The sequence below is a fragment of the Centrocercus urophasianus genome, unplaced genomic scaffold (genome assembly GCF_019232065.1).
Source record: "Centrocercus urophasianus isolate 14NV4802_14NV808 unplaced genomic scaffold, USGS_Curo_1.0 seq_34, whole genome shotgun sequence".
Lineage (NCBI taxonomy): Eukaryota > Metazoa > Chordata > Aves > Galliformes > Phasianidae > Centrocercus > Centrocercus urophasianus.
The window spans coordinates 3,659,323-3,671,607 of NW_024884911.1; the positions used below are offsets into that span (position 1 = coordinate 3,659,323).

General features: G+C 45.7%; 1 protein-coding gene across 1 annotated transcript; it reads left to right on the plus strand.

Moving 5' to 3' along the window:
• The first annotated feature begins 2,702 nt into the window (after positions 1 to 2,702).
• SET (SET nuclear proto-oncogene) lies at positions 2,703 to 9,441 on the plus strand. Its single transcript, XM_042830921.1, has 8 exons — positions 2,703 to 2,845; positions 4,125 to 4,182; positions 5,144 to 5,286; positions 5,754 to 5,857; positions 6,030 to 6,143; positions 7,182 to 7,352; positions 7,446 to 7,592; positions 8,529 to 9,441. Exons 1-8 carry the CDS (start codon positions 2,773 to 2,775, stop codon positions 8,550 to 8,552), a joined length of 834 nt encoding a protein of 277 aa, XP_042686855.1. The 5' UTR covers positions 2,703 to 2,772; the 3' UTR covers positions 8,553 to 9,441.
• The last annotated feature ends 2,844 nt before the right edge of the window (positions 9,442 to 12,285 follow it).

The following is a 12,285-nucleotide window of genomic DNA, read 5'->3' on the forward strand; positions in this document are numbered from 1 at the left end:
TATGTCTGAGCATCACATGTAATTTCTGGAAAACCTTGTGTAACAGCAGATAACTCATGTAACAAGGCTTTATATCACCTAGATGCCATTTTTCTTCCTTTTTCATGAAACTACATGGGCTTTAGGATCCCTACAAAGAGGAAAGTTTCAGATGAGTTGAGAATTGCGCTGCTTGCTTTTTCACAAATACTTGAGTCATGTTGCTCCTGGGCATATATGTTGACAGTGCAGCAAGAACAAACAGTGAATCAATTCAGCAGCAACAGCCACTAGGTGCTCTGCTCTCATCCTTCCTTCTTAACAACTACACTAACTCAGTGGCTTCGTTTTATTTCATTACGTCTCTATAAAGCAATAGGGAGGACAAAGAAGGCATCATTCTGTGAGTTGCTGTCAAACTGTTTGAGCCAAGCCCCAGAAGTATGTAAGCACCTGTTGTTGGGAGACCTTTTATGAATTATACCCAAAAGTCAGACTGCAGCTGAACTGAAAGTGAGGTTCTCCTTTGAAAGGCAGACAAGACTAAAAGCAACTGGTCAGTTTGGGTGAAAGGGTACATCAGTGGAACAGACAAATCACACTTCAGGAGCACATACTGCTTTATGTGCAGAAGTAGTAGGGAGTAAGCATATGCTCCTTTGATCATCACAGAACTGGCTTTCAATTATACAGCCTACATTTTCAAATTGTGGACCTTAAAAGGCCGATCTATAGAACAGAATAGCATATTAGAAGTGTTAAAAGGGAAATAAGCAAACATACACAGTTGCGTAGTGAAGAGATTAAAAGAAAACAGAAGGAAGAAAATCATGCTGCGCACTTGAGCTTACCTTACCTTGTCTGGATATGAAAACATCCATATTAATCAATCTTGGGAAATGCAGACAGAGCGTGAGAGAAACTTTGTTGCTGTGTTGGGCATCAGAAAGGCCTTGAGACCTCCCTCTAGGGGAGAGGTTGATCATCCTGCATTATTAAGTTGTGATGCTTCATTGCTGCTTCTAGCACAGGTGGCAGCTCCTCTCGCGTTTGCATGGGGAAGCACAGTGCAATCTGTGGCTGTGCCACAGCAGTTGTGGGTGGCCGCAGGAGCAGACATAGCCAGCAGGAAGTGACAGCAAGGAACACAAAGGGAAAAAACCTTGGGATTTGGAAGCCACAGGTGTGAACGGGAAATGGGATACTATTGTGGGGCCTCTGAGGAGGCAGGAGCTGATCCAGGCCTTGCTGGCTAAGTACATTGGAAGGGCAACTTGAGGAGGTGGGAAAGAGAAGGGAAGGGAAGGGAAGGGAAGGGAAGGGAAGGGAAGGGAAGGGAAAATGTGAGAATGTTGTGTGACTGGAAAGCAAACCACAAAGGGCAAGTTTCTACTTCATCAAAGCTGTGTCTGTTTCTTAGCTTGATCTGCATTATAATATTCATTTGTGAGCGATATGCTGCATTTTTGGTAGAAAAGAGTGGCTCAGCTGTTACTTTAAGAGCAAAACAGGGCTCACTTAGCTTGGAGGCTGCACTGAGCTCTTCCACAACAGGTGGAAAGGGACAAAAAGGGTTATTTAAAGGCTGCTTGTCCTGGTTGCAGTGGCAGGTGTGCTGGCAGGCGCCGGGACTCAGTGACCTTCTAGGGCTGCGCTTCCACTCCAACGGAGTGGGCTGATGTGACTGACAGGGCCTCTGCGCCCTCGGAACGTAACGTCTGAACGTCTGGTCTGAGTCATATTCCAGCTGGAGGCGGCAACGCGGAGGCAGCAGCCATGTCCGAGGGCCCCATCGGCCAGGCAGCACCGGAGATGCCGGTGCCGGCAGGGCCATCTCAGGCAGTGAAGCCGCTCGGGGCGGCTGCGTGTTAGGATCATCGATCCCAAACCCTCACACAGACAAACTTCCCCCGCGGGACCTCTGCCAGCCCCTCGTGACGCCGGGATCGCTCCGCTACAGACGGCCCCTCCGCACAGGGCGGGGGAGGCGGTGAGGAGACGCGCGCGCTTCGAGCTCGGCGCTCACGCTGAAGGTGCGCGGCCACGTGCGCCGGGTGACGGCAACGGCGGCGCGCACGCACGCGCACATCGCCCCCGGCCGCTCCTCACACGAACACCTGCGCGCGCCGCCGCCCTTCTCTCCCCCCACCTCCGCCTCCCTGCCTCCCTCCTTCTCTTCTCCCGCCTCTCGCGCCGTCCTCTGTGTCTCCGCGCCGAGCCCCGCCTCACCAGAGCGCTCGGCGCGGCCAATGGGCGCCCAGCATGGAGTGGTCGGCGGGGGCGGGGCGCGGGAGGAGCCTCTCTGCGGCTGCGCGCGTGCCGCCCGCGGCGGGAGGCGGCCTCAGCGCTTGCGCGCGGCGGCGCGCTCGTCCTCTCCAGAGGAGCGGAGCGGCGCGCGCCTGCGCCCTTCCGCGCCCGCCGCCCAGCGCCCGGGAGGGGGGCTCGGTGCGCCTGCGCGTCGCGGCCTACGTCCCCCCCGTGCCCCGGAGGGGGGGGTTGCTGCGCATGCGCTCCGCGCCGCCCGCCCCTCGCCAGCAGCAGCAGCAGGAGGAGGCGGAGGAGGAGGCGGCGGCGGCGATTCTGGCCGAGGGGAGCGCGAGGCAGTGCGAGCGCCGCTGCCGCCCCCTGTGATCCGGGAGCCCCAGGTCCGGGCGGAGGAGGCGGCGGAGGGCGGCAGAGCGGCGGCGGCGGCGGCAGCACAGCGGCAGCAGGAGGAGTCTGCGCGCGGCCCCCCCTCCCTCAGCCCCGCTACAGCCCCCTCCCTCCCTGCGCGCTCCGCTCCGCACCGCCACCATGTCGGCGCCGGCGGCCAAAGTCAGTAAGAAGGAGCTCAACTCCAACCACGATGGGGCCGACGAGACCTCAGGTGAGTCCGCGCCGGGGGCGGGAAGGGAATGGCGGCGTCCGGCTCGCGCCGCGCCGCGCCGACCGCCATTTTCCCCGAGCGCACGGGCCGCGGCCGGGCCGGAGGCGGGAAGAGCGCGGGGCCGGCCGGGCGGATGTGCAGGCCCCGGCGGCGGCGGGAGGAGGCCATGTTAGCGCCCTTTTGTCTCCGCTCCCGGCCCGGCCTTCTTCCCCACGGGCGCGGGCGGGGCCGGGCGGGGGGCGCTGCGGCCTCGGCGGAGCGGCGGGACCCCCCCCGCTCTGCCGCTCTGCCCCCCCGCCCCCCCTCCCGGAGCGGCATCCGCGGAGCCTCATTGTGCTCCGCCGCCATGATGCTTGGCCGCCTCTCGCTCTCGGCGCCGCTCCGCCGCGTGGTGCCGCTCCGCCGCGCGGGGATGGAGCGCCGCCGCCGCCGCGGGGCCACGCGGTGCCCGACCGAGCGAACCGCCCGCGCCTCCCCACGTGCGATCGCGGCCGCTCCGCGCTTTCGAAAGGTCGCCGCCGTGCCGCGGGTTTCCTCCCGTTTGCCGCCGCCGGAGGAAGGGCGCAGCTCTCCTTCCTCCTTGCCCGCCGCACGCTGCGGTCGCACACGTGCTCCCCGCGGCGCGACCGGGCCCTTTCGGGGAGAGCTGAGCCGTGCAGGGAGCGCTGATCGCGCCGCGCCGGCCCCTTCCCGCTGCCGCTCATTCATCCCCGGGCGCGATGGGCGAACGGGCGGCCTTTAATCGAGAGCTTTGCCGGACGCGTCCGAGGGAACGTAGCGATAGGAAATATCCGACGAAGCGTGACCTCGGAGTTCTGTCCTTGTAACTGACCCATCCCGCGTGCTTTTTGGTTTTTAGAAGGCAGCGCGTTCCTGGTTGGGCTGTTCCCATTGATGTTCCTGTCTTTTCCGAATCGCTTAATGCGTGTTCTTTGAAATCTGTTGGTCTTAGGCTTGTAACTGCGTAGTGAAATTGTTAGTTATCTCTCCCGATTTGCTTACTGCCCACATTGATTTGTAAAACCACCTAGAGGAACTGTAGCTGTGATTTTTGGACGTAAACTTATAAGCAGACCCATTTCTGTGAACTTTTTGGCACTTCAGCCACACTTCGCCATAAAGTAGGTGAAACTTGAAGGGCTGGTAGTGCTGAAGGCACTACATAGAAACGCCTGTATTTCTGCAGTAGGTCGCCGGGACAGGTCTTAGGAGAAAATGTCAAGTGATTCCTCAGGTTCAAGAATTGAGGGATTTTGATGCATTTTCATTTATTTTTCAGAAAAAGAGCAACAGGAAGCAATTGAACACATTGATGAAGTACAGAATGAAATAGACAGGTAAACATTACAAAGCTTTCGTTCTTCTTTAGCGGAAAGTAAGAGATTTCCAAAAATAAAAACGTCCATGATGTGCTTGGCAGTGGTTGTCAGGCCCTCCAGCTTCCCCCACGGGATGTGTTGTGTTCTGACCTGACCAGCTTTAAGAATTATTTGTGTGTGACCAAAATTTTGCATAAGTGCCTCCATTTCTTGGTTAACAGTTTTTAAACTGATAATACAGAACTTGAGTTTGTATTTTTAAATTCACTGTGATAGTTAAGAGCTTTATTACTTACTGATTTTCCATGCTGACGCGTGTGCTGTTTTGCAAAAGTATTCTCATGCTTTTGAGCAGTGAAGTTGAAAAGATAGCTTTATTGGAAATATTTTTATTATACATGTGTGTTTTTGTAGAGTAACAGGTAGAAAAGTTCACTGACAATTTAATTTCCCCAGATAGTGCGTGCTCTGTCTGTATTTGGGTCTCATCTGCATGCACATTACCCTGCTATGCATGCAGGTGAGAAGTGAGGCTCAAGTTGTGGTTTCAAGGCTCTGTCTTGTAGAAAGCCATTTAAGTGTTCTGTCTTAAGGATTTATGGATGTGGGGTACAAAGTTGCTTTGCTGTAGTCATGCTTACCTGCCCCAAAATTATACAGGGTGGGTAATAGTGTTACGCACTACACATCAACAGGTGTCTTGCAAACAAAATGTGTAAGATGTCGAATACTGCTTTGCATTGCATCAGTAAGGGTCTGCCCCTCATGTAATGCTGCAAAGCATAACATACACTTAAAGTGCTTCATTAAGATGTGTGTATTTGCTTCTGGTAGGGTGTCTCTTGCCAGTGGTTACGGCTTTGAGCCTCTGTTTTATGTTTGAGCTCCTGACTATTATAATTAAATCCATTCAGTTTGCAGCTAACTACTGATGATACAGTTTTCTCTCGTGAGGTTAGCATGGCTCTTTCCATTACAGACTGAATGAACAAGCCAGTGAGGAAATTTTGAAAGTAGAACAGAAATACAACAAACTCCGCCAACCATTCTTCCAGAAGAGGTCAGAATTGATCGCCAAAATCCCAAATTTCTGGGTAACAACATTTGTCAACCACCCGCAAGGTATATTGCTAATAGCCCTCTGCTTCCGTACATTCAATGCTTCCTTGCTTATAATGTGAGGCTCTTGCTGTTCTGAGTGTTTTCTAGGAATGTTACTAGGCATACACTTACACAGAAGCCTGCTTCGTGTGCAAACACTTCCTTTTGTCACAGGGTACATTTTATAAGCTTTTTGGCTCTTGTATTTGCTGACCAAAGGAACATCTTGATCACTAGGATTCCATGGCAATTTTCTTCCTGTATTTTAAATGACAAGTTTCACACTTTCCACAAATGATCAGCCCCTTGAAAGAAAATACAGCTGCTAGTACTCGGTTTTCTGGCTTCTGTCTTAAAAAAATGGGCCACAAGAAGTTGGCTCAGATGTGTTGCTTTTCAGATCATATGCAGTGGAAATCGCCTGTATTTCTTGTCCATGACATAAGTTTAACAGCTTTGTTAACTTGGAATTTCTAATTCTTCTTCAGTATCTGCACTGCTGGGAGAAGAAGACGAAGAGGCACTGCATTATTTGACCAGAGTTGAGGTGACAGAATTTGAAGACATCAAATCAGGTTACAGAATAGATTTTGTAAGTACTTTGAATACTCCTTCGCTTGTGACTTTGCTTTTTTGAGTGCAGTTGTGTGTGGGCTTGTAGTTTGTAACTTAGTCTTTCCAGTTGTCTATTTAGTACCAGATTTGACTTGGCACGTATACGATTACTTTCTGTGAGTTCTAACTTTTTGCTTTCAACTTTGCAGTATTTTGATGAGAATCCATACTTTGAAAATAAAGTTCTCTCCAAAGAGTTTCACCTGAATGAAAGCGGAGACCCATCTTCAAAATCAACTGAGATCAAATGGAAATCTGGAAAGGTGTGTCTCTGTGTATCTGGGAGAGGCAGTTGCTGCTGTATGTGATACCATCATTTTCATTTGTGTTCCTTTCTTTTTTTCATAGTTGCAGCTGTCTCTTCCCCTTTCCACCCCTTTTCCTCTTTTCTGTACATGTAGTTCATGTTTTGCAACACTTATATGGAGATACATAATTTATTCTCAATTCTGTACAACAGCTCAACTTAGCTACTGTGCAGAAATCACAGTTCTAGTTTGAAGTAGCTGAATGGTCTCTAAAATATACCACAAAATCGATGTGAATTTTAGTATTGTTCACTTAAATAGTATAAGCTCATAAACGTTACGATTCTGTTAAGAAAACAGACATTGGAAGTTTTGAGTTACCTTGTAACCCAAGAAAGAATGGGTTAAATACAGGGTAGTTGTGTTCTTCTCAAACTCAGGAAAGTTCTGGGCTGATGTGGTGGATGTGTTCTTGTGGCCATACGTTGTAGCGCTGTGCGCGTTGTTATTTGCTTACCACAGAGAATGTTCTGAAGACTTCAAAGCAGAACATGCTAAGATAAGAACACCTGGCAGGCTTAAATCTCACTATTAAGTTAAAGACAGACCTTAGAAGTGTGGAGACTGACCATTTTTAAACTGTGGATTTATGTGGTAAATGTAGCATTGAGCTACAATCGCAGCAGCTCTAGAGCTGTATTAAGCTATTTTAAGTTTGGCATTTCAGTAAACACTTGTTTACTTCCGTGACAGGGAGGCATAAAGGAAGTGCAGGTTCTTGTGTATCCACAGTGTGCCAGTGGAAGTCATTAAAAGAAGTAGGCTTACTGCTGAGTGGTACCTTTTGCTATGAATCCTTAAGATTCCAAACATTTATTTTATGATTTTTCCCAGAAAGATGGAATAAAAGTCATGTTTTGGTTGTTTAGACAAGTGTGTTTCTAAATGGTGCTCATGTTTTACTTTTTTGGGGGGGAGGGCGGGGGGTGGGAGGGGAACACACACAAAAAAGTGTAAAAATGTATTTAGAGAACTTCTTAATTTTGTTTTCAGGATCTGACAAAACGTTCAAGCCAGACACAGAACAAAGCCAGTAGGAAGAGGCAGCATGAAGAGCCAGAAAGTTTCTTTACCTGGTTCACTGACCACTCTGATGCAGGTGCTGACGAGCTAGGAGAGGTCATCAAGGATGACATCTGGCCAAATCCATTACAGTACTACTTGGTAAGAGGAGCGCCGTGCTGTTAGCCGTACCCGCAGAAGCGCTGCGCAGGTAAAAGTGAATTTGATCATTGTAGTTATTGTATGTTCTTTAAGGTTCCTGATATGGATGATGAAGAAGGGGAGGGAGAGGAAGACGATGATGATGATGAAGAGGAAGAAGGGTTGGAGGATATTGACGAAGAAGGAGATGAAGATGAGGGAGAAGAAGATGAAGATGATGATGAGGGAGAGGAAGGAGAGGTGAGCGCTCAACCTTTACCTGTTTCCTCTCTGATCTGTGGGAATCAAATCAGTTTAATGGAGGGACTTCGTGAGAATATTGAGCCACTGGTATGAAGGTAGTTTTCTGTGCAGTCATTGACGAAGTCTTAGAAGGAGAGAAGCAGAACTATTACTGCTTTAACTTACAGTATTTCAGTGTAGTGGTAAGTACGTTTGTATCTGAGTGTGCAAATAACCTCGTTTGAGTGAACCTGCAAGGAAAGTGCTCTAGGTGAATTAGGATATTAGTATCTGCTCTAGCTTAATAAAGTCATTAATTAGCGAGCATTATAGCAGAACTTTACTTGTCAGTAGCTTTTGTTGATGCATCCAGTTCTGTGATTCTCCTGCCTGTTGGTTCATTTTGGCTTATTGGCATTCCAGCTAAGACTCTTCGCTGAGTTCAGGAATTAAGTTTTGCTTAGTATCGAGTGGGGCTCTGGAGACAGCACTCGGGGCATTGGGAAGTTGAAACTGAGCATTTATTTCTGGTTACTGAGGCAGGAGGACTGCTGTGTGTGGTACCAGGCGCTGTGTGCTGAGTAATGGGCTGTAATTAGAATACCAGCCTCTGAAAGTTGAAGAAATTTGCTCTTCTGATTTGAATGGGAAACACAAAAGAAAAAGAATGAATTCACTTTCTAAATGATGAATGTTAGTGATTCTAAGTCATGGTAACTCTTTCAGAACTGTTTTTTCAATGGGACGTACAGTACTGACTGGCTTCTGTGTGCTGCATAACTCATGATAAGTGTCACTATTAGTGAAGAAGGACAGATGATCACACAGTGCTATGAGTAATACTGTAGGACTGTAGTCTCTAGGGTAGCAAAACATTCTAGTTACTGCATTTGAAAGTTCGTGCTATCTGGTGTTTAGTGATTAGACTTTTAATTGTTGTTTATCTTTCAACAGGAGGATGAAGGAGAAGATGACTAATTGAACACTGATGGATTCCAAATTCCCTTTTTACCTTTTTAATTTTTCTCCAGTCCCTGGGAGCAAGTTGCTGTCTTTTTTTTCTTGTGCTCAGTCTCCTTGTTCTCTTGAGGTCTCTTTTTCTCTCCTCTACACCATGGTTCACAATTTAATTTGGGGAAAATACCTTGAGCAGAAGGCAGTGGAAAAGAATCTACCGGTTTCTGTTTCAAGTTCATTTTTATCCCTTTCTGTCTCAAAACAAAAACTGTTTATGGAATCAACACACCATATTCTGTGGGAAAAAAGAAAACCTTCTGCTCCCTTCACTCTGCTGGAAGCTGAAGAGTGCTAGGCCCCTGTGTAGTAGTGCATAGAATCTAGCTTTTTTCCTTCTTTCTCTGTATATTGGGCTCAGAGATTACACTGTGTCTCTATGTGAATATGGACAGTTAGCATTTACCAACATGTATCTGTCTACTTTCTCTTGTTTAAAAAAAAAAGAAAAAGCTAAAAAAAAAAAAAATGGGGTTATAGAAGGTCAGCCTGGGGTGGGTTTCAGATGTGTGGGTGGGGTAAGTGGGCATTTTGACAACATGGCTTCTTCTCCTTTGGCATGTTTAATTGTGATGTTTAACAAACATCCTTGCAGTTTAAGATGACACTTTTAAAATAAAATCTTCTCCTAATGATGACTTTGAGCCCTGCCACTTGATGGAGAATCAGCAGAACCTGTAGGATCTTATTTGGAATTGACATTCTCTATTGTAATTTTGTTCTTGTTTATTTTTAAATTCTTTTTTTTTTTTTTTTTTTTTTTGTTTCACTGGAAAGGAAAGAAAGATGCTCAGTTTTAAACGTTAAAGTGTACAAGTTGCTTTGTTACAATAAAACTAAATGTGTACACAAAGGGACTGGTTGGTCTTCACTGAAAGAAACAGTTGTAATATTCTGTTTTGGATTTGCACATAGCTTCTTGGCATTTTTGGGGGCGTTTGGTCAGTATTTATGTAGTGCAATGCAACCTTGTGGTTCTGTGGACTGGTAATCGGTTCATTTAGGTTCCATTATGGCAGTACTTGGGAAGTGCTTCGTCTGGAGGTACTGCTGTGTGCTCCACTTGAATGATGTGACAGTCGTGAGACGAGGCTGTAGTGCATATGCCTGGTATGAAGATAAAGCTTATATTCAAGTTTGCAAAAAGAAAAGCCACTTGTCTCAGCTGTTTTAGTACCAACTTGGAGTACTGTACCTCAAGGAAATCAGTTTGCGTGAGAAGACCATGCAAACTCCGAATAAAAAGATGGCATGGGCTCTAGTAAGACTTTCTGTGGTTCTAGAACTCTGTTCAGGTGAAAATAAATATTCAGTGCAAGCAAACTTTTCGGGTTATTTCAATTAGCAAGATTCTTGGAAGCTTTTGTATAAAGAAGCTGCCACTTACTGCTTTCTCTCCTTGGTAGCAGTGTGTAAATATGCTTTAGATAGACTTCTTTTTTCCTCCCCCCGTGTTAAGAGACTGTTTGAATAGCTTGTAATGATTTCACATAGAGGTTGTTGGTATTTCACAAAGTGTAATGAAAGTTGTTTTAACATGCTGTGCTTTTGAAATATTTAAAAGATTGTATTAGCTAATCTCAAATTCAAACAGCTAGTTCTCTTTGGATGTGTAGAGAAGACTGTCTTCTGGGAAGACTTGCTCTTATTCTCCGATTCCTTTTCCTCACAGAATTTGCTGTAATCAAATTCTGCTTTTTTTGCTTTTTTAATGCTTAAGAATACACGTAGCAGAGCACGATTAATCTCTACTTGAGACATGCCCAAATAACATAGGAAAGGGGAGAGTGTTGTGTAAGCATTGGATCCATCTCGGATTCAGCCTGGTTACCTGAGATGGCACAACATCCATCTGTGTGCAATCAGTGTGAAATAAGGCCATTTACTTTATTCCATCTCAACTAGAGCTTCTGCTCAGGACTTTCTGCTTGCAAAGCAAATGAAAATATTAACTGTAATTTTTTTGTTGTGTTTTTGGTGTTTTTGTTGTTTTTTTTTTGCCATCTAGAGAGAGAACAAATGAAAGTTAAGAAGCCTATGACTTCTTTGTTTGCTTCCTTTTTCTGCTATAAGGTAGAAGTCCACTACCTGTTGTGGTAGCAGGTTGATGTGCTATTATTAATTGCCCTGATGCCTCACAAATGTTAATTTTTATGTAATCCTAATCGATTGTAGGTCTTTATGGATAATAATCCAGCTAGTCTTAATGCTTTGTGGAAAAAAAAAAAAAATCCCAACCTGTGCCATTGTTGCTAATATGTCTGTTATGATCAGAAAACCTATAAAAACTGTTTTGAAAGTAATCAAAGCTTCGGGTTCTGTAAAGTCAAAATGCTGTGAGCAGGAAATGGAAAGCACGGATATTGAAATGCTTCGTTGGAGGCTTCCTTGTCCATTTACACAGGGATGGCGCGGGTTTTACAGGATAACAAAACATTCTTGCTGCTGTACTGATGATACTGAATTTCCTGTGAAACAGAAGGTTTGCTACTGGCAACAGCTAACGAGTAAACTAATGTGCTAAAAAACATATTTAAATGTAATCTTAAATAGTTTTTCTACCAATAGAAATGAATAGGAATTAACACATTTCTCAGCACCAACAGTGAGGAAATATTGGAGGTGGGCATCATGCGCTCTGGCTGTTCACGTAATGTGTAATTTGACTGAATATAAGTATTGGGTGCCCATTTTTACTTGACTTAATCTGTGTTTGCATTCAAAAAAGCATTTAGAGGTAATGTCCACCTTGGATAAGAATGGGAGATTAATTTCTATTAAACATCTATCTCTATCTCTTGTTAATTCTCCAATGCTGCTTAAGCTCCTCACATGCAGTTGATCCTACTGAGTGAAACTTGTCACAGATGGAAGCTGAATTTAGGCTTTATGGCTTGAATTTCCAGGGTTAAAATATGGAATTGGTGACAATTTAAAGTTACTGTACTTAAATGACTTAAACGACTTGAAGGTTATTTTAAGTTTGAAATTTAATTGCTATAAAATTGAATCCTTTGTCTGTAATTTCTAGTGCCAAAAGAAAGCAAATATATCCGTGTGTGTAAATAGGTTTTTTAACTTGTATGCTTATTCAGTTGTCAATACAGGTTTTGTCCCTGTAAACAAGCATTATCTGAATCGATTTCTCAGTCATTCATGCCATTTGTTTGTAAGCTTCTCTTTGTACCACTTCAAAAGGTGCATAATGGTAGCACTTTGTTTATCTGATACTGTTCCTGAATTTTGAAGCCATGTCTTTTTTCTTTTTTCTTTTTTCTCTCCCAAACAGAAAACCTGAAATCACTTCTGATGTACCTTCAAGCTATCCTTCTATTGGAAGGAATTAAAGTACCTTTAACTGTAACTTGATGTTACCATTTCTAAGAGTCTTTTTCGAAACAATCAGCTACTAGTCCCAAACTGCTTGGGTGGAGGTTGTTTGCTCTTCTTTATGGACTGCAGGTGCCTAGTATGGCAAAGCTGAGGTCACAAGTGACACTGGAACAAGAAGCTTGCTTCTGCAGGGGAGCAGATCTTTGCTTCATCTCTTGCACTCCTTTTCCCAGATTAAAATGGAGTTTCCTAAGGCTTTTCTCTTGATCCCACATCTCTGAGTGAACGTGCTCTATCGTGGAGGGAGTCCTGTAAGACCTAAAACCCAGTGCCTGCAAAGTAGCATCGCTTTGTGCAGCAATGA